Consider the following 22,024-nt stretch of genomic DNA (forward strand, 5'->3'; position numbering starts at 1 on the left):
GAGGTAGAACGTAGCCATTGTGATTGGTAGCTGTTGATGACACTCTTCTCCATGAATTTGTCTCAACTTTTAAAGCCATCCAAGGTAGTGCTGATCAATACTTCTCGGGGGAGGGGGAATTCCATAGTTTAACTATGTGCTGAGTGAACTCTTTTTATTATATTTTTATGTTCTATTTGCATACATTGGTGTATGGTGTGTGCACCACCTCAATACAGTGGTACCTCGGGTTACAGGTGCTTCATGTTACAGATGCTTCATGTTACAGACGCTTCAGGTTACAGACTCTGCTAACCCAGAAATAGTACCTCGGGTTAAGAACTTTGCTTCAGGATGAGAACAGAAATCACGTTAGCTCAAGTGGTACCTCAGGTGAAGAACAGTTTCAGGTTAAGAACGGACCTCCAGAATGAATTAAGTTCTTAACCCGAGGTACCATGAGTCAGCTGTTTCTCTCTCTCTCTCCTATCTAATCTATCTAAATGTATGTATGCATGTATGTCATGGTATTCCCTCCTTTCTAAAAAGAAGTCAGCTGCAGATCTAGTGTATACAGGAGAGAAGCTGTGGAATGAGCTGCGGAAAGACTCTACAGTTCAATGATTCTATAGGAGGGAGAGAGGGAGAGGGAGGGAGAGAGAGACCTCTCAAAAACAGAAGACTGTCAATGGGAGTTTCCCCAAGAATTCTTTTAATAAGGTGCTGCATTAGCAATCAAGCAGGACAGGGATCTAGACGATGAGGAAGGAGGGGTCACAAGAAGTCATCCATCAAAGGCTTGGCTGTGCTTCAGGAATGCATTTAAAGGATGAATCCTTATCTAAACCAAATTACTGAACCCTCTGAAGGTTTGCCCATCATCCCTCTCACGTCATTTTCTAAAATTATACCGGAGTCGTTGCTTTTGAGAGCTATAAATAGGCTTTCATCTGACTGGCAGGAGGCCTTTAATTCATTCAAGGCTCGCAACTGGATTCCAATGCCATCTCTCAGATTCCGCATCATGCCTCCCCACCCCTGCCAAAGGAGTAGTTAATTTGTGCTTTTCCTTATGACTGGAGCATTCTGAGAAGGAAAGTTTTGATATTCAAACTACTTTGCTTTGTTTGTCGAAACCAGCTTGAGTTACTGCAATTAGAAGCAGGCTGGTTATGTGTTCTTGTTGGTGTGTGTGTGTGTGTGTGTGTGTGTGTGATTTTTAAACACAGAGAGCCTTTTAGGATGAAATCTATGTTTTCTGCGTGGATTTGGCAGAGGCAGATATATTGCGCTGGTATCAAAATAGCTGAAATTGCATTTCTCTGCTCTCCCGTTCAGTAAGGAAGCTTCAGCATTGGGGTCAGAGGGAATAATGTTGAACAGATTTATTCTCCCCTCCCTTTTGGATTTTTAAACTCCCATTTGAAGCCCTATATTTGCTTTTATGATCCCGTTCATTGGTTAAGGAGGTTGATTTATGTGTGCAGTATAAATCCCGGCTACGCCTGAAACATTTTGCTTCGGAATAAAAGGGGGAGAAGAATGATCTGTTTGTTTTTATTTGGAAAACAAGCTTCCCAGGCTTTCAGTAAAACGAGCTTATTTCATTTCCTTGAATTGCCATGAATGAGCAATGTGATAGTTGTGCGGAAGGTACAGTGTAATAACCCAGGCAGTGTGCTAGTTTTATGAAGCTGCGTGTTATTGCTAGAAACAATAAAACTGGTAGACCCTGCATTAATGGGGGGAGGCTACTGTGTCCTTATTGCTCTCACGACAAAACTTTGAGTAAATGACGCACAATAAATTGAAAAGTGTTCCTTATCGCAGATGTCGAAGGATACCCCTGTGGTGGAGATACAAGAACTATGGTTGTGTTGGGCATTGAAATCTGTTTTATTTGAATCAGCTAAGCCATGGACAGCTTGACCGGAGGTATCCAAATTGCCACCTCCGCTTGGCATTAATGAGGTCCAGAGGTTGCAGGCTGCTGATCTAAGATGTATGTTCACATAATTGCATCCCTTCTCTTTGATCCAGCAGATTCGGCCAATCCAACAGCTAAGCAGAATGTCCTTGGGTGGGTTGATTCAAATGCCCTAATTCAGGCATCCCCAAACTTCGGCCCTCCAGATGTTTTGGACTACAATTCCCATCTTCCCCGAACACTGGTCCTGTTAGCTAGGGATCATGGGAGTTGTAGTCCAAAACATCTGGAGGGCCGCAGTTTGGGGATGCCTGCCCTAATTGTTCCCAAGTTGTCGGTATGCAGGTGGAACCAGTGGTTAACTAGCATGCCCCAAAAAGTATCCCCGCCTGAAATTCTAAAATCATTCTGGATTTCAGCATCTCGGTGTAATGAAAGAACCTGGTACCAGTAGAACTGGTAAGTTGCGAATAACTGGAGCCCAGGCCTCTTGTAAAGGATCAATGATCAGAAGAAGAGGCTATGGCGAAATTGAAGGTGGTACAGAGCAAGCGTTGTAGCCTATGCTAGTTCTACTCTGAGTAAACTCATTGAAATGGAGATGACTAACTTGGATCCATTATTTTCAGGGTGTCTACTCTGGATGTAGAGTCATCTTAACCCATTGGCCTTCTTCTGTCAGGAGCTGGAGACAGGCATAGGCCAGCAATAAAATAATAAAGCACTCAATGTCCTAGTGGTCACAGCAACTCTTCCCAGTAGCTCTTGCCCCAGCGAGGCAGTTGCAACAGCTGAAGGTCTCTGCCTTCCCACCGCTCTCTAAGGCTCCATTGTCTTGTCACTCCACCCTCTTCATTTCTCTGTGAGTTCTTGGAGACCAGAAGGGAGGGGAGCTGGTTGCAGCAGGAGGGGGAGATGCCCTGGATTCTTCAGCAGCCTGCCGCCACTCCTCCCCAGCCTCTGATTCTGATTCTGGGCTGCCCTTTGCCATGGCCTCTTCCTGCCCAATAAACCCTGTTGCCTCTTCAGCTTCAGACACCTTCTCCCCCCAGACGTCTTCCTCTGACCACTCATCATCGTCACACCGCCAATCACCTGGCTCTGAACCTTCTTTCCTTGGGGGTCCCCCCAGCCAATGCCTCCCACCACTCTTCTGAATCCAGCTATTCCATGACATACCCAAAATATGGATTAATTTATTAAATCTGTATTTATGAAAACCAATTTAATCTGCCCTACATAATCTGTACCAGCGATGGGTTATGCCACCATTGGGGCACAACCTACAGAAAATGCTTTTCTTTTCTTTTCTTGCCAGTAGCAGCCAGCAAGGTGGGGTAGCATTGCTTACCTGGCTTTCCAATGCAGAGCTTTCTACCAGCTAACCAACAGAGAGAGGGGCGAGGCAGCAGGGAGGTCAAGCACAGTGTGAACACAGTAACGGTCACATTGGGTTTCAGGTAACTCTACCCCCAAGCTACATACAGGGAGATGGCAACCCCACCTCAAACAGTTTGGAGACCCAGTTGCTGAACATAGGAACCACAATCTTTATGTGGTTCCACAAAATCCCTATGTGGAACCACAAAAGGAGGGAGCTGTGGACCCCTTTCCTTTACCACACGGGTAGAAAAATAGCTTTGGATCCATGACAATCCTAGGGATTGTGGATTTCAAACTAAATACCCCCTACCAGAATATAATGATTGAGGGCTCAAGAAAAGTGATTGCTAGCTCTATGTCGTTCTCTTTCTTAGGGCCTAATTATGTTACATTAACAACATAATTAGCAATCAAGTTCTTGTTGTTTTTGAAAAATACCAGGTGTATGTGTGGATGATTGGCATTTGGCATGGATGGCAACATCTGGGGAGGATTAAGCCTTCCTTTTTGAGATGTGATCTTAATTTTAAAACAGCCAACCCCAACGCCAATGAGTGGCAGGGATGGGACTGCTCATTGGTGCCAATGGGAGGGCTTTTCTCATTGGCCCACTGGAAGAAGAGGAGGAAGCTGCCTTGGAGCATGTCAGGCACCAGTGCTGTCTGCACTGACTTGCAGTGATTCGTCCAGGCTTCAGACAAGAGATTTCCCCAGTCCTACTTGGGACTTAATCTGGGCTTTAAATTTGCACTGCATTGTGCTGTCTAGGGGGAACATTTAGGAGATACCTCTTGCTTGTTATCCTGAAATGGTGCAGGATAAATATAATCCTAAAAATGAATTAAGCGGTGAGCCTTGTTGTAATTAATAAAATGACATTAGTGCATTGCAGTGCTCTGAAAACTGATACAACTACACATTCTTTGCCGTGATATTATAATATTCTGTAGTGAACTTTGACTGTCATGTCTTTTAACTCACATAGAGGGGCCTATGGAGGAAAAACCTATAACCTTTACTTGAGTGTAAAACCTGGGCCAGAGGCTAATTGCTGTCAAATGATTAAAGACTGTTCGTCGGTAAGCCCATAACGTTTATGGCACCAATCAATGGCCTGCCAATGTATTCAGTCTTTGATATGAACAAAGAAAATATTTTGCTTGTGGGGAAGAGTTTATGAAAGGAATTTCCCCACTGAGATATTGTGGGGAAGATCTTTCTCATGGTTGTTATGAACTACAAAAGCTGTGCCTTAAAGCTAGATCGACTGTAATTCCAGTTACTGAGAAATTCTATGCATTTGGCTGTTAAAAGAGATCTTTGTGGAATAACGCCCCCCCCCCCTTTGCATAGCGCTGAGTAAATAATGAGGCTGATTAGTAACTATATTGAACTTGGCAATCTCTGATCACCATTCTGATATTCTAGCAAAGAGTCCATATTCGTGGGCCTCCTCCAGAAGAGATCCAGAGGGTGGCAACACAAGAAAGGGTTGCTGTTAATGGGCTTCTGAAGTTTCCTGCTGATGTAATGGGCATGACTATTTTTCTGAGCCATGCAAAGTGATGCAGCGGTTTCACCATCGAAGCCCTTGCGATGAAGCAGACTCCACGCACGACTTTGAAAAATGACTCTTTACTTGCAGGATGTCAACTATTACAAGCAGTATTATTTATGCATATCAAGTCAAATGCAGGGTGTTTCACTCTCTTGGTCCCATGAAAAGATCTGCATGCTTCTAAAATTCCTTTGAAGCAGTCCATAAACTACAGCTTGTCTATCCTCTCCAACTCCTACGGACAGCACCTGCTTGAAGTTCCAATGCTCAGCAAAACAACGGTGAAACAACCAGCCAACCTCCAACCACTACCTAAGACACACACATGCTCACTTTTAAAGGAAGTTATCAAATTGACAAGGCAATGGTTCACCATTTTTGTGACCTTAATTGGAGTCAAAAGATTTTGCAGCTGTTACATTACATTACAACGGTACCTCCGGTTGCGGGCGAGATCCGTTCCAGAGATCTGGTTGGATCCCGAGATTTCCGCAACAGCAAAACCCGGCAAAATACTTACTGGTTTGCCGCATGCACATCCCAAAATTTATGTAACCAGAGGGCCACATAAACAGAGGTTTGACTGTACATAAGTTTTCTTCCTCCATACAATCTGGTTTTTGTAAAATGTATTTTCTAACAAATACAGTACAAATACGAACAGGTGGGGCTGGCTTTGTGGGGTTTTAATGAATTTCAGATGGGATTTGTGTGGATATGGGTTTGTTTGTTTTTGGTAATATTATGATGCATTTCTGCTTATGCTTTTAAGTAAGTTATAAATTGCTTGGAGACCTTTCTGTGTAACAAGTGACTAATTTATTAGTAGTAGTTGTAGTAGTAGTAGTAATAATTCACAGGGACCCTCTAAATATCCTCTTTCATGACTTATTTCTTTTGCAAGAGGCTTTAGTTTAAGAGAATTGGCAACTGCACATAACAGCATGGGATGTCCATGAAAAGTTCCCAAGCTCCATAATAACACAATCTGCTAAAGTAATTAATTCCCCCCCGCAAAATAGCAAAGGAAAAACAAAATGTGTGTTACAGTTGGCGGTGACTTATGGGAAAGCCTAACGGACATGACAGGACTGAGTTATTTCCCAAGTGCAAAATAATATAGCATTACATCTCATTGGTTTCTCTAACTCCAGAATTAACTGCCAAGCAAAAAAACAAAACAAACAAACAAACTGTCTGTAAACAGAAGAAAGAACCTGCCGAGTGCTCAGCTCAGTTGAGGCTGGAGGTAAAAAAAATAGGAAGCCAAAATTAGTCTCAAGGAACAACTGGGCGATCCTGTTCTGTTTTGTATTAAAATATGTTAAAGGAACAAAACAAAATGAAGAGGGGGTTATCTGAGGTTTTTTTGAATAGCAGCAGATTTTCAACAGATTTGGAAGGAAGCAGGAATAAAACTCTTATTCAGGTTCTAGTTACAGGTAGGTAGCCGTGTTGGTCTGAGTCGAAGCAAAATAAAAAAAATCCTTCAGTAGCACCTTAAAGACCAACTAAGTTTATATTTTGGTATGAGCTTTCGTGTGCATGCACACTTCTTCAGAAGTATCTGAAGAAGTGTGCATGCACACGAAAGCTCATACCAAAATATAATCTTATTCAGGTGTTCAGACTGTTGGATTTTGTTTTGAATAGTCATTACTTTAGTGCCGGTCTAATGTAAACACTGTCTGTTTAAGAGAAACAGGTGCAAGCGTTTCTCTTAATTGCTCACAGGCGTGGGCTCTGTTTTTTGTATGTAAGGCTCTGCCAGAAAGCCTTCCTCATCTCTTTGCTAGATCTTGCAGTTTGATACATCTCGTTATGGATCACTCTCTGTTTGTTCTTAGTTTAAGAGATCCCTTTAGTTAAACCTTAGTATAATTACTTTGCTGATAGTTCTCGGGTAGTTTAATGAGAGTTTTGTGGGAGGTTTTGGATGTGGAAGAAAGTATTTATCTTTAGTTAAAAGCCTTTAGAGTCCGTTTGTTTTTCTGTTGAAGAAACCCAACAGTTAGTTTTTCATCTGTATGCTTTGACAAGCATACAGCTAGTAAGGGGTTTCACACAAGGCAGATTACACCCTACACTCTTGGTGGTGTTTTGCTTAGCCAGGTCAAGTTCTAACTGCGCATACATACTCTGCGTGAAGCATACTTTAAGGGGCCACTGGTAACTGGGTGATTTGTGTTTAGTACCCAGTCATTCCCAATATTATTTTTACTTTATATATTACATTCCAACATACAATGACAATCATGTGATGGAAAATAGGAATCTGTCTTATACCAAGTCAGACCGTTGATTTACCTAGTTAAGTATAGCCTTCACTGACTGACACCAGCACACCAGCATTTCAGACTGGGGACATTTGCAGTCATACTTGGAAATGCTGCGAATTGAACCTGGGAACTTCTTCATGGCAAGCAGAAGGTCTACACTGAGCTATGGTGGCACTCGCTTGTCCTGCCCACATCACCATTGTTCTTCCATGGCATACTTTTCTTTACCAGTCCCCCATACTGCCAACCATCATCCCAGATCACATCTGTCTCCAGTGACCAAACTACAAAACGATGAACAAAGTGGTTTCCAGCATTGGAATTTGAGGCACAAATCCTTATGGGTCATCACAGTTTTTACATGGGATACCCTCAAAGCCTCCAGCAGATATTGTCAACTCTGTGTTCCCAGATGTGCTCTGTGATTCGTAGGGTGTTATTGTTATCCTATGTAAAAAATGATGAAGATCCTTGAGGATCCAGGCCTTGTATCAATGTGATTGTGGCGCTGTAGTTATTATTATTATATTACAGTCAAACCTCAGCTCCTGAATGCCTCTGTTATTGTATGTTTCAGCTCCCAACTGCTGAAAACCCGGAAGTAACTGCTTTGGTTTTCGAACAATTTTTGGAAGCATTACGGCTTCTGGGGAGTTTTGTTCTTTTTTCTCCATTGACTTTGCTGACCGCCCTTTGATCCTTGGTGGTTCTTTTGGAAGTCGAACGGTCTTCCAGAACGGATTACGTTTGACAATCAAGGTTTGACTGTATAGATGCAATCTATCACCACAAACTTTAATTTGATGGTGCTTTTGGGAGGTTACAACTCCATATAAAATCAGATTTGTTTTTATCCAACTGGATCTGGCTTTTACCCTTGGAAATCCAATGTCTATTTGTCCTCATGCGCAAGTGCAAACATGTGCCTTCTCTCTTTCTGTTTGTTTGGTGGAAAGGGAGGGAGAAGCTTGTAGAGGAGGTGGTGACTGTGGTACTCGTTCAACATTCCAGAGGTGCCTGCCCATGGGCCAAAAGGGGTTTATAATCTTGGAGTTGGTTTATTCCAAGATGATGCTGGTCAGATCAATCCCCACCATGCTCTCAGTGATAGGTTTGACTCCTTCCCAGCTGCTCCAGCTCTATGCCCTTCTTCCTCCTTGCAAGCTCTTCCTCCTTATGTGCTAGTCTTCAACCCCCTCCATACTGCAACACTGAGTGAGGTGCCTGGAGCTTTTGATGGGAGGGAACGTCTGGTGAGAGTAGGAAGGATAAACTGAGTTCTCCTCCAGCTCTTGTTTGACATCTGAGACAGAGAATAACTTCATGTTGGGGTCATGAAGTTTCCCTCCCATCTGAGACAAAAATTATAAGTTACAAGGTTCATACTCTGAGCCACAGGATGTGAACTACAGCTGACATTTCTATTTTAAACAGCCTTTTTTGAGGGGCGGGGGAACATTTATGTAGAAGTTATGGATGTATTAATCTCTCTAAGTCTTAATTGGGATCTGTTGCTACAAGGCACAATCAGACTGAATCAAATTTTGACGATTAGTGAATTCAAATGAATGTTTCATGTGCGTGTTTTCAGCGGGACAAATGTGACCCGTTGGTGTGGCTGTGCACATTTATTTTCACAATTACAGAACCTTATGTGCAATCTAGCTTAGGAATTCAGTGCCCAGTAGCTAATGTGAAGCCAGGCATTGCACAGCATGCTCTCTAACCTAGAGAATGGCCATGCAGCTCAACAAAAGTCTACATAATTACACACTGGAGTATTCAGGAATACAGGAACGTCACATATCATATTTAACCTTTGCTGTCTGAATAGTAATCACGTAGTGTAAACTGAAGGGTGTGAGTTACAATGTACTGTGTATAAAATGATGGCAATCAGACAACAACCCTGCTCTTTAATTGGACTTGTAAGGAACCTACATTTATAAGAGTTGTCCTTTGAAACTTAGTGAATCTCAGGGTGATAATGAGAATAATTTCAGACATGGATATAAGTTTTTGTATAAAGTTTTTGCTTGTTTTTTAATATCAATAATTGTACAGAAAAGAAAAGACACATTTCTTTCTCATTTATGTTTTGTGTGGTGCACTTTTGTATTAGATTAGGGCTGCTGTTTTTTGATGCTTCTATGCATGATGTATCTTCATCACCCTGCATCTTTTGATTTGTATCCTGGCATGTTAATGATTGTTGTGTGACAGGGGGGGGGCTTGATGGTGCTAGAATTAATGCATCTCAATAAATGATTCCTTGGAGTTTCCCCCCTTTATCGTTCAGAATAGGATGGTGCCTCCTCATATTGAGGAACTTGTCAAAAGTGGTGTTGGTTTTAATCAGACTTTAGAAATTCTTCCCCTCTTTTTTTCAAAATAGGGATAAAATGTTGTTAGTTTGCAATCCTATGGACACTTTTTAGGGAGTACAATTTTCATTGAACTCGATGGACCGGCTCATTGGATGCCACACTTGAGTTCTCTTCCTCCTTTGATCAAAGCAGTTTAAACTTCAGTTTTAAAATGGATGCCCCCAAATAATGGACTTCGCTAATCTCTTGGCACACTTTAAAATATAGGGAGGAGAGAACTAGAGGTTGCATCCAATACATGTAATTTTATCCCAACAACATCTTTTTTTAAAAAAAGTTGCAACAGCTGGGTTGGGGAAAACCTCTCTGTGATACCCTCCACGACAGGATTTGTGGTAGATATAAATATATATATGTGTCCATTATCATTTATTCTATACCAATTTCTGCTTCATTTTGCTTTTACAAAAAATCCTCATCACATACACATTTTGTATGCAATTTCCCCTAATATAGACATTTTCACAAAGCGGTTTCCCCTAATATTATAGGCACTTTGCTGTTCTTTATGCATTTTGGGTTTTCAATGCCATAATGAAAACTCTTTAGCATTTTAGTGCAATTTCTCCTAATATACTCATTTCAGTATAAACATTTTTGCAAAGCCATCCCTACAATGCAATGCATTTCCCCCCTTATTTTTACTAATATATGCAATTTTATGCACATTGCTTGACTGGAAAACAGCATTGCAAAATTCGGAGAAAGGTGAATTTTGATAGCTGTGCTTTGTTTGGTTGATTGTTTTAGAAAGTGCAAATTAGACAGGTTTGCCTTTAAATGTGAACTGAATCAAATTTCTCCCCCATCCCTGCTCCCTGCCATAAAGATCGATACATAGAGAAGGCGGGGCATACACACACACACACACACACCCAATGTAAAATGTAATTATGCTTGGCAGTTTGCTGTGCTGCTGAGAGTGTTGTTAGTGAAGATTCTCTGTTAAATTTATCCACAGAGAGTAGAAGCAGGGAAGGAGGGGGCAGCTGGAATTGTGTGGGGTGAGGTGAGCTGAGGCATACCTGCCAAGTTGCTGTCAGAGAAATAAGGGACCGGGCCGGAAATAGCAGACCGGAAGTAGTGCTGCCGCCATTTTGGAACTGGGCGGAGCATGCTCAGAAGTGACTTTTGATGCTGCTTTGCCCAGTTCCAAAATGGCCGCCGCACCAGAAGTCGCACTGCAGCCATTTTGGAACTGGGCAGAGCAGCATCAAAAGTCGCTTCTGAGCATGCTCCGCCCAGTTCCAAAATGGCTGCCGCGCCAGAATAAACCGGGGGAAAACAAAAAAATCCGTTTTTTCAGCTAGGAACAGCTGGAAAAACGGGGATTTCCCGGGGAATACGGGAGACTTGGCAGCTATGGATGAGGTGAGGTGAGGAGCTGGCAGGCAGTGGCAGAGCATATGCCCGCACTGCCCAGGGTGGGCATGCTCCCAAGGGGGGCAGGGCACGGCGGGTGCCCTCCCAGGTGCAGGATAGCCACCCGGATGCACAGAGCGGTGCACGCGCCCTGCGGCCAGGGGTATAGCAAGCCGCTCATGGGGGCGGAGTGAGCCACCCATGGCGGACATTTGGTGTGCCACCTGCCCGCGACTTCCAAGCTGTCAAAAAGAAGGGGGAAGGGCGGAAATGCCACCGGCAAATCGGCACAGCTCCCTCTTACCATGACGGGTGGGGGTAGGCTTAGATATTGTGGGTGTGCGGCACGCCAAATGTCACCCCCCCTCAGCGAAGACACCCGGGGTGGGCCACACTCACTGCACCCCCTTCCTCCGCCACTGTTGGCAGGAGGCCTTATCAAGGGGGTATGTAGGGTTGGCATGTGGAGTGTGCAAGAGCTGAGCCAGATAGATGGATGCATGAATAGATAGATGATAGATAGATAGATAGATAGATAGATAGATAGATAGATAGACAGACCGATAAGAGAGAGAGAGAGAGAGAGAGAGAGAGAGAGAGAGAGAGAGAGAGTCACTTATGCTCTCCCCTCTTATTGGACTGGCACCTGTTTGGCTGCAGAGAAGATAGTGTACAGCATTTTGCTCCATGTTGCTTTTGTGATCCATAAAATGTGTGCACAAAGGGTGGCAAAACTGACAAGGCTCTCACCTCTGCAGGGAGTGAGAAGCCACTTCCCCTGACGAGAGGTTGTCAATTTTATTTCTGTTGCAAAATGCCTTTGGACTTGCTGCAGAGCTGAGGATTGAAAGTCTTGTCAGTTTCATTTCCCTGCTCTTGGAAAACAATTCTCGGGAGTTTAACTATGATGCTCGTTTCATTTTAAAAGCTTACAACCCAAATGAACTCAAAATGACACACAAAATGAACAAAGCAGGGGGGGGGGGAGTTCAACTAACCATATAAAATAAGGAAGTAGCAAGGGCCAACCAAAATAGTGTGCTCCAGATATTTTGGACTACAACTCCCATCCTCCCTGGGTGTTGGCTATGCAGAATGGGACTGATGGACACTGTATTTCACAACACCTGAGGTCACCAAGTTGGCTACACAAACCCAGAAGTCACCCGAAAACGTCACAAAAAGGGGCAAAATGGGGCGAGGTGGGGAGAGAATGGGGTGTTTGCAAGATTTTTCAATGGTGTTTCAAATATACACAATTTTACTGGCACGCGTGGTGCCTCGAAACATAATCCCCCCCATAAATGGGGGGTTGCCTGTATAAGAAAGTCATAGAAGAGAAAAGCTTTAAATGTGCAATGCCTCAGCCCAATATACCTGAAGGAGCATCTCCACCCCCATCCTTCAGCCTGGACACTGAGGTCCAGCTCTGAGGGCCTTCTGGCAGTTCCCTCCCTGCAAGAAGTGAGGTTACAGGGAACCAGACAGGGCCTTCTCAGAGGTGACGCCCGCCCTGTGGAATGCCCTCCCAAGGGATGTCAAGGAAATAAACAACTATCTGACTTTTAGAAGACATCTGAAAGCAGCCCTGTTTAGGGAAGTTTTTAATGCTTGGTTTTTTATCACTTTATTATTACTATTATTAATGTTCTGTTGGGAGCCGCCCAGAGTGGCTGGGGGAACCCAGATGGGTGGGGTATAAATAAATTATTATTATTATTATTGGCAAATTTATTTGTGAAGAGGTGTGTGTGTTTGTGTGAAACAGCAGAGTCTCGTGGAGAATCGTCTTCACTGTAAGTGGTGTGTATGAGAAAAGCTTGGCCAATTTCAACTCTGCATCACAGGGACTCCATTATACAGCCTGTTGCAGAGTTGTGGGCAGTGTCTTGTCAGTTTCATCCCACACCTGTTTGAAGCTTTTGTGCATCTTTCTTGAGGTTCAAGATGTCAGGCCCAACTGCCTTCCACATCTGGCCCGTGGACTGTCTGTGGGTTGGCGTGGGAATTCCGTTCGTTCAGACCGCGCCATTTCCTCCCCTGCGCCATTCCATGCTCCCCGCTCTCCCTCACACACACCATGGTGGTGCCTCCTCCCTCCCTCCTCCTGGCTTCTCCCCACCCTGCCTAGAGGAGGAAGGGGGCTGGGCTGAACTGGCTGAGCGTCATTTTAAGCAGCCCCTCTCCGAAGCCAGCCCTTTCATGCCGCTCATCTTCCCTCCACCATCACCGCCGCCTCCCTGGTGCTCCTGGGCCACAGAGCAGAGCAGACGAGCCCCAGGGAAGGTAAGCGCAGCAGCTGGAGGTGGGGGTGGGGAAGAGTACTTGCCCCCCTCACCTCTTTTTCCAGCTCCCCCCGGTGCCGCTTCTCCGGCCAGCCACAAGGTCTGAGCAGGGCCGTCCCTAGGCCTGGGCTGGGTGGCGCAATGCGCCAGGGCGCCTGGCCACCAGGGGGCGCTGCTGCCCCAGTTGGGATGGAGGAGGAGGAGCGGGAGGCAAGCCCAGGGGCTGCTGCAGGTGCAAAGGGGTCGACGGCTGCCTGCTCTGCGAGGCCACAAGGCCCCCGCAGGTACCACACGCGGCATCGGAGGAGGAGGAGTGATGGTGGGGGAAGGAGCCCATGCCTGCTGCCTTCAGCCCCGGAACCTCTTCAGCTGAGGGGCGCGCACCTCTTGAGGGGGTGCAGAGTGCAGGCGCCCACCACGCGGGCGGTGAGAAATTGCTGCAATAATAGTAGTGGGTGGGAGGAAAGGGGCCAGAGGAGCCACTCCGCTGCAAGGAAAGGTTTGGTGCTCTTTTGGTTTGGGGAAAAGGCGCAGGAAAAGTGACACGGTCATGGCAATCATGGAGAAAGTGGGTAGAGGAAAGTGTTTTCCTCCCTCTCTTACCTAACACTCGAACTCGCGGACATCCCGTGAAGCTGAATATTTGGGAGATTCAAGACAGAGATAAGTGGAAAAGGCCCTTCTTCACGCAGCACAAAGGGCAGCAACTCTGGGAAACGGGGGGTGGGGCGGGCGCCAGAGGGATGTTTGAACCACGGCGCTGGATAGGCTTAAGACGGCCCTGGGTCTGAGGGACAGTGGACCGGCCCGCGGCTAAAAAAAATTGCCAACTCCTGACCTAGACCCTGCTCATCCCCACCTTACCCACCAACCTTTATGTGTAGGAATGTGAACATGCTGTACACCTATTTATAAATAAATAAAGTATTTTTAAATGGGGTGAAATACTGAGTTTTTTAAAAACGGTCAGCGTAGCAGAAACATTAAAGCGACTTTTCATAAAACTATTGCAACGTGATAGGGTGGCTGCAGGATTTCAGGAGCTGATGCCTCCATGCTACTGGCAGAAACTTCAGCAGGATATTAGGGAAGCAGTCTGTCTTAAGGGACATCGGGATGTGCTGGCCAGCAGGAAGTAGGAACAGACAAAAGCCCATTACAATTTGCTGGTGGGGAGAGTATGACCAAATCCTTTGAGGAAGCAAATGGAAAACACATTACAACTGCATCAGAAGGTTTGGCATGGGATACGTATGTATGATTCACTGGCCATGACGTGGGAGAATATTTGTAATGCTCTTGCTTTTTACAAAGTATTCCCAAGATGCATCCCAGCATCTAGGCAACAACGACACACACGGAGATTTTGTTGATGTCCTTCTGTGAAAGTTAGGCTTATTGATGCTTCTTAGCCAAATCAGGAAGAAATGGAGGGGCGGGCTGTAGTTCAGTGGTACAGGATCTACTTTGTATGCAGGAAGTGCTGGGTTGAATCCCTGGCATCTCCCAGGTAGAGCTGGGAAATGTTCTCTTGTCTGAAACCCCTAAGAGCTGCCTGCTTCCATTCAGTATAAACACCTACTGAACTAGCTGTTGGTCCAGCTCAGTAGAAGACAGCTTCCGTGTTCAAATCTAAGACTGATATTATGTGGCATACTGCAATACTATGGCCACCCCACCATGACTTCCTAGCAGCCCTGCCAGGTTCAAAAGGCACCCAGCCACCCCGGTAAAATAAATGGAATCCTCGTAGAAGGCAATATATGAATGTGACTAGGAAGAGACCAATCCAATGTCTAGGGGTGTGATCTTAGACTCACAGCCTCTCTGTATTGACTATGAATCTGTATTGCCTTTAGCAGCAGCTACGCTTGTCTGTGAATTCTGCAGTCAGGTGCTTGCTTGCTAAATTATCTATCCATGATCTGACAGTTTAATTATGGCAGCAAGACCTATTACTGGAAATGAAAAGAATCAATTTCTGATTATAGTTTGTAATGAAGCTCAGCAGGGGCCCAATTTTGCTCCTTTTTTTCTTTTTTCTTTTTTCTTATAACAATTGAAGAAATCTGCCTGTACCGCCAGCTGCTGCTCAAGGTTTGAAAGTTAATGGACTGCAAGGCACTCAAAGGTACTCTCAGGTCACTGACCAAAGAAGACTATTCCTGTTTGGCATGAAAAGATAAACAGGGTGTACTGGGTGAATTTAAAGTGAATGAATTCTCTCACCAAAATTGAATTGGGACCTATTAGATTTCCCTTTGATGATACTGGTGGTTGAATCTTCAATAGACGCATGCATGATTGTGATTCCCTACCATCAGGTTTTTAGTCCAGATGATACATACCCCAGCCAAAGAGTCTGCTCGGCAGCCCCAGCTTTTGTAGCTGGAGTCAGTCAGGGCCCTGCCTTCCCAGACCAGGTGGGAGAAGGCAAAGATCTCTTCCAGGGCTCACAGCCAAGATGGTACAAATAGTAAAGTACATATAATTTAAATGAATATTCCAGAGGATAAATAATTAGGTGATTCCTTTTCTTTTCTGTTCTTTGTCACCAGGACTGGGAGTTTCCACATTTTATGGGTGTTGTTGATGTCAATCTACCTGGCTTGCCTGCTGCACACTTTCAGTTTAGATTGCCTTATTGCAAGAAGATTTTAAAGGAGGAGTATCATATACATATAACAGGTATGTAACATCCTTTGCTATTCCCTTCCAACCTTATTCTGCTTCGCTTGAGTTTAATCTCCATCAACAGTCATGGAAAAGCTCCTCCAGGACTGTACCACTTCATTTATTTTTTTAATATATTTATTTTTTTAAAAAATTAACAAACAACAAAAACATACAAAAATACAAAACACAAAAAATACAAAATACAAAAACAAAAATTCTAGTTTATAATCCTTATTTCTAATCTAATGACTTCCTCATTCCACCTCCTTCTGTGTTCCTTTACAAATCATCCTTAGTAATCTCTAATTCTTATATAAACTCAAAATTTTACTTAATGTTTCCTTATTTCTCTATTTTTATATCTTACCATTTTACACTCTATATATATCTTTCCTTTTAATTCAATTATAAAAGGTAAAGGTAAAGGTGCCCTTGACCATCAGATCCAGTCATGTCTGACTCTGGGGTTGCGGCGCTCATCTCGCTCTATAGGCTGAGGGAGCCGGCGTTTGTCCGCAGACAGCTTCCGGGTCATCTGGCCAGCATGACAAAGCTGCTTCTGGTGAACCAGAGCAGCGCAGGGAAACGCTGTTTACCTTCCCGCCGGAGCGGTCCCTATTTATCTACTTGCACTTTGATGTGCTTTCGAACTGCTAGGTTGGCAGGAGCTGGGACCGAGCAACAGGAGCTCACCCCGTTGCAGGGATTCAAACCGCCGACCTTCTGATCAGCAAGCCCTAGGCTCTGTGGTTTAACCCACAGCACCACCTGGGTCCCTTATAACTATCTTCTAACAATACTTATTTCACACCGTTGTATCTACAACCTCTGTATATATCCCTTACTTCCACTGATTCTAATCTATTATACGCTTATTCTTTAAATAAAATTTGAATTTCTTCCAATCTTCTTCCACTGCTACTTCACTCCGATCCCAGGACTGTACCACTTCAGAGTTGAAGTCTTGCATGTCTTGTTTTCTCCTGCTGATGAGGGTAGGACCCAAACCAATGGATTCAAGTTTCAAAAAAGGAGATTTCAACTAAACATCAGGAAGAACTTTCTGACAGTAAAAGCAGTTCAGCAGTGGAACAGAGGTGGTGGACCCTCCTTCCTTGGAGGTTTTTCAGCAGAGGTGGGATGGCCACCAGTCATGCTTTAGTTGAGATTCCTGCATTGCAGGTGGTTGGACTAGATGAGCCTTAGGTTCCCTTCCAACGTGACAGTTCTAGGATTCTAAGTAGATGGCATTCCTGGGAATTATGGGAAAGGACTCAGCCACACAGCCACACACCTGTAGCCTGAAATAGTGCGTGCCTGAAACAGTTTCACTAAAACCACCTGCTGTTTCGTGTAGATCAGGCCTTTCAAAACAGCTCTAAGATGTGTGTCTTTAGGAATCACAGGTTGCCCCATGTCACTGCAGATTAGTTCAGCTTTCATCTGTTGTCTGTTTGTATCTTTTTTTCTGGCCTCTCTTTTGTTCTCATGTTGGAAAGGCTTCCTGAAACGAGCAGCAATGCTTTAACTAGAAGCAGAATGACAGCTGTAGATCAGGGTTTCCCAAAATTGGGTCTCTAGCAGTTTTTGGACTACAATTCCCATCATCCCTGACCACTGTTCCTGCTAGCTAAGGATGATGGGAGTTGTAGTCCTAAAAAACAGCTGGAGACCTGAGTTTGGGAAACCCTGCTGTAGATGTTCCTGGCACTCAAAGGGAAGGAGGGGGAGAGGATTTTCTGATAGCAGAAACAGTCTCTAACGTTAAGAGGAATCTGAATTTCCAAATGGTTCTGCTTTAGGATGGGAAAATGGCATTTAGATGACATGATATCCATCAATGAATGTGCACATTCTTTGTTATGTATTGGCAACCGTCATGAGGAAGCCTGATCAGTGTTGTTGTTTTTAGAATTTATACACCCCCTCTCATTTTGAGAAAAATACCAAATGAGTAAAAGCCAAGTATAAATCAGATTATAAAACTATAGCTACCCATTATTGAAAGACCTAATAAATCCAATCTTATTAATGTAAAAACATCAGTGGTAACTCCATATTAAAAACTCATCTTTCCTGGTTATAAACAAGTGATCACCAAGCTGGCACCAGGGAGATTTCAGGACCGCTGAAATGTACATCAGTGCATAGCTAGAAAGGTGAAGGAAATATGCCCAAAGGCCTGGGGTAAAGCGGCAGCTCTTGACCAATTATTGAAAAGCATACAGGGATGGTGCAAGTTATTTCATGACAGAGATTGCCCCTGAAAGCACAGTTGACAGTGTCACTGCAATCAGTGCCCCCCCCCATCTTACCCAAGGCAGGTCAATGTAGGAGCAGGTGTTCCTTCAGATACTTGGGAGCCAAGTTGTATGTGTGTTTTATATGTCAGTGTTAACAACTTAATCTGAGCTTGGTAGCGAATTGGCAACCAGTGCAGATCTTTTAAGAGCAGAGTAATATGTGTCAGATTTCAGAGAGGTGTGTTTTTGGTAGGGCTTGTCCTAATTCTGTAAGAAAGGAATGGAAACATAGATATCCCTGTCAAGAAACTGACAACCATCTTGGACTTCATTCTCTTTAAGTATTTCTGACCATGGGACCATTTCTGACCATTTCTAACCCTTAAGCTTTTGAAATCAGCTTTCTTAAAGTACATGTCTGACTACACTCAGTTTTCCCTTGCCTATGTCTAAGGAAACCCAAGAGGACGTATTCACTTCCTCCCAAGGTTCCCTGTACATTCACTTCATTGATCAGTTTCTCCCTGTTGGTGAGTCCCAGGTCCAAGAGAGATAACTCCCTTGTTCCTTCTTCCCCCTTCTGGGAAATGAAATTGTCAATTTGGGGACATTGAGGAATTTGTTGGACCTACTGCTGCTGCTACCCCTATATTTCTGTTTGATCTGTTCCTTTTGAGCAGGTTGTACCCCTCAGTTTCTACATTCCAGTCATCCCATCAGGTTTCAATAAATATGGCCTATTAGGCCATATTTACCATCCTGTATTTAGAGCTCAAGTTCTTCTTGCTTGTTTCACATACTCTGTGTATTCCTGTAGAGACAACTGAAACCATGAGTCATTCCTCCACACACTGCTGCCTCTGTACCCCTCCATAGGGAGTCACCTGCCAGTATGTTTAGCGGGAGAAGGTGTAGCAGATCCAAACCATAGGTAAAAAAAATATAGTGCAGGCTGTGGCATTCAAACATCTACTGTTGGTCGAAAGAGCAAAGATAATTAAACATTTTCTGGTGAATGCAGCAATCAAGAGGAAACAGGAGGTGCTGTGGGGATATTGATTATTTGGGAATTAAGGAAATGCCACTGGCAATGAGATACATTAATATGGCAGTTGGAATTTGATGTTCTTTGTTTTCATTCTAGTGCTCTTTAAAAGTAGGCTGTTTGTGGTTAGCCAATGTCTCTTCCCTCTCCCAGCCTCTATAAACTAATGGGGATATTTTTTTGTGAAGGGCATAATTTAATTGGAGAATGAGCCCATGAACAGGGATTGTAGAATGGGTTTTTTTCTTCCAGCTCAGAATTAATAAGTTCTATTTATTAGATTTCCTAGACAAATCAGTCTATTTGAATTCATGTCACATCGTTTTGAGTTGCAAGAGCCTGCTTTATCTCAGCTCTGTGCCATTTTTTAGGAGAATCATAAAGCACATCAACTCGGCATGAGAAAATCCCTTTGGGTGGGCTTTGCTAGGCCCATCTGTTGTTAAATCAATGCTGAGTTTTGAGCTCAGTTCTCAAACTTTGGACCTTTCTAAGCTTTCTGTTTTGCTCGCAGACACGCTGTGATTCCCTGTCCCAATCTAGATGAATATATACAACACCTGAAAATATTTCAGGTGATGTGAATTACTGATCAAACAAGTTCTTTGGAGATGATGCAGCCTGTATATGAAGTGGCTATGTTTGTTTTTCAGTCCATTTGGTGCAAAATGAATGCCGTAGCTATGAAATCTGCTGAGGCCATGCATAGATCACAGAAGCTGGCAACAAGAAATGGGTATTGTTCAGCGGATTAAAATAAAAACAGGAAGGGAATATACCAAACTGCCAACAACACAATCTACCCATGATTCTTCCATTCCCCCTCCCTTTCTCTAAGAGAGAAGTTCCCACTCACGACACACATGGACCAGCCAAAAGGCTTTACATCATGCCTTCTCTGATGTATTTTGTTGTCAGAAGAACAGCCAAATGGAAATGGTCTCTCTCTCTCTCTCTCTTTAAAAAAAAAACTTTGGAAAAAGCATTTTGGGAGGACATCCCTGCCTGTTACCCGGCATTCTGGCACTGCCAGGAATGTGTCCTCCAATTGTGCAGCAATAACTCACAGGAGGAATTGGAAATGGTTCTGTGCTTGTAGCTGGCAGGACATCTAAATAATTGGTGGCACTTGGAAGATGAAGTGGCCTGGAACTGGCTGGTTAAAGGTCTCCAGCAGTGATTCAGCAGAGGTCTATGAAAAGCCAGAAGTTGCTTGTGATGTATTTTTCAGATCATTGGCATAAGATTAGCATGCAGAACACAGAGAGAACAGTTCTAATAGATCTAGGGAACTAACGTGGTTCCCTTCAGATGCTGCTCGGTTGCAGCTTCCATCATCCCTGTCCATGGTGGCTGGAACTGATGGAGGTTGGAGTCCTACAACATCTGAAGGGCATCACATGGACTCTCCCCTGCGTTAGAACGGTCCTGTCCAGGATAAATACAGAATTCCCAGCAAACTCAGATTTTAAGTCACATTTCAGAAGCTATTTTAGAGTTTATTTTGGTCCAGACATTGGATTTTCTGGAATCCTGACCGAATTTGAAATGGCTCCTGACCCTGGTGTGGGCCAACGATATTAGGCCTTCACACCAGATACTCAAAGACATGATTTGGCCCCCAAACCCAGATCAACAGTGTCAAAGGACATGCATTTCTCAACTTCATTTTCTGAGTAATGTTTAGAAATGTGTCTTTTTAGTATTTACACTCCCCTCCCCACCCGAACATCCTTTGTCACTTGAAATTTTACCTTTAGACGCCCTTTCCTGTTGTACTTCAGGGTCTCTAAGAATTGTCTTGCTTTTAGCAGCTTTCTTTCGATCCTTCCAGACCATATGAGATCCGCCCACTTCTTATGGGTTTGGTTTTGGTTTTATGGGACGAGGGTTATTTTGCTTTTGTTTTACCTTTAGCACACAGGCTGAGTATAATCAGTTTGTGAAAGGAATGCCAAATTTGCATTTTCAGCTACCAGGCATTCTGTAAAACTCAGGTTGATAAATGTGATACCTGATTGGCTGTGAGTGTGTGACCAGATAAAATGTGAATTGCCTATAATGTGCTGGGGGGGGGGAGCACAGCGTCTGAAGCCCATTTCATTCTATTCAAGTTGTCATTCTTGTTAGATTGGCTCCATTAATGGACATCAAATCAATGTGTTCAGTGCAAAATCTATCACCTCAACCACGTGGTCTATAAACAAGAAAAAATATCGAGAAATCCCTGAGCATGGCATATGTTAATAGTGCATGGTGGAGCCAGTGTGTCACAGAATGGAACACCTCTTTTAACTAATTGTCTCCTTAATCCTCAAATTGAACTCTGAAGTGAGGGAGCCACAAGCCTGTAGAAGGTCAGTGCCAATTGCTCTCCAACGTTGCTCATCAGGTCTCTGTCAAGACCAGCATGACGGAAACATCAACAACAATACCGATGGCTGTGCCCTAAAGGTAAAGGTGAATAGACCCCTGACCATTAGGTCCAGTCGCGGACGACTCTGGGGCTGTGGCGCTCATCTCACTTTACTGGCCGAGGGAGCTGGCGTACAGCTTCCGGGTCATGTGGCCAGCATGACTAAGCCACTTCTAGCGAACCAGAGCAGCGCACGAAAACACCGTTTACCTTCCCATTGGAGTGGTACCTATTTATCTACTTGCAGTTTGTGCTTTCGAACTGCTAGGTTGGCAGGAGCAGGGACCAAGCAACGGGAGCTCACCCCGTCACGGGGATTCGAACTGCTGACCTTCCAATTGGCAAGCCTTAGGCTCTGTGGTTTAGATCACAGCACCACCCATGTGCCCTAATGTGCACCATAATTATTTTATGCTCCATTAACACCCCCACGCTATGACTTCTCATTAAATCCCTTTGTAGCGAGGAGTTCCAAATGTGTGTT

The 22,024-nt window shown here is 44.1% G+C and overlaps 1 protein-coding gene across 3 annotated transcripts in view; it reads left to right on the forward strand.

The window, feature by feature from the left end:
- The window catches only part of TMEM117 (transmembrane protein 117), a 205,678-nt gene that overhangs the window by 176,549 nt on the left and 7,105 nt on the right, over positions 1–22,024 (forward strand). For 2 of the 3 annotated variants that reach the window (XM_035128605.2, XM_035128607.2), the window contains exon 7: positions 15,719–15,848. In XM_035128605.2, the coding sequence (XP_034984496.1) occupies positions 15,719–15,848 (130 nt within the window). Of the gene's footprint in view, positions 1–15,225; positions 15,292–15,718; positions 15,850–22,024 lie in introns of those variants that run through there. The other variant, XM_060279621.1, reaches the window with a different exon arrangement.

This window comes from Zootoca vivipara, chromosome 10 (genome assembly GCF_963506605.1).
Source record: "Zootoca vivipara chromosome 10, rZooViv1.1, whole genome shotgun sequence".
NCBI classification, from domain to species: domain Eukaryota; kingdom Metazoa; phylum Chordata; class Lepidosauria; order Squamata; family Lacertidae; genus Zootoca; species Zootoca vivipara.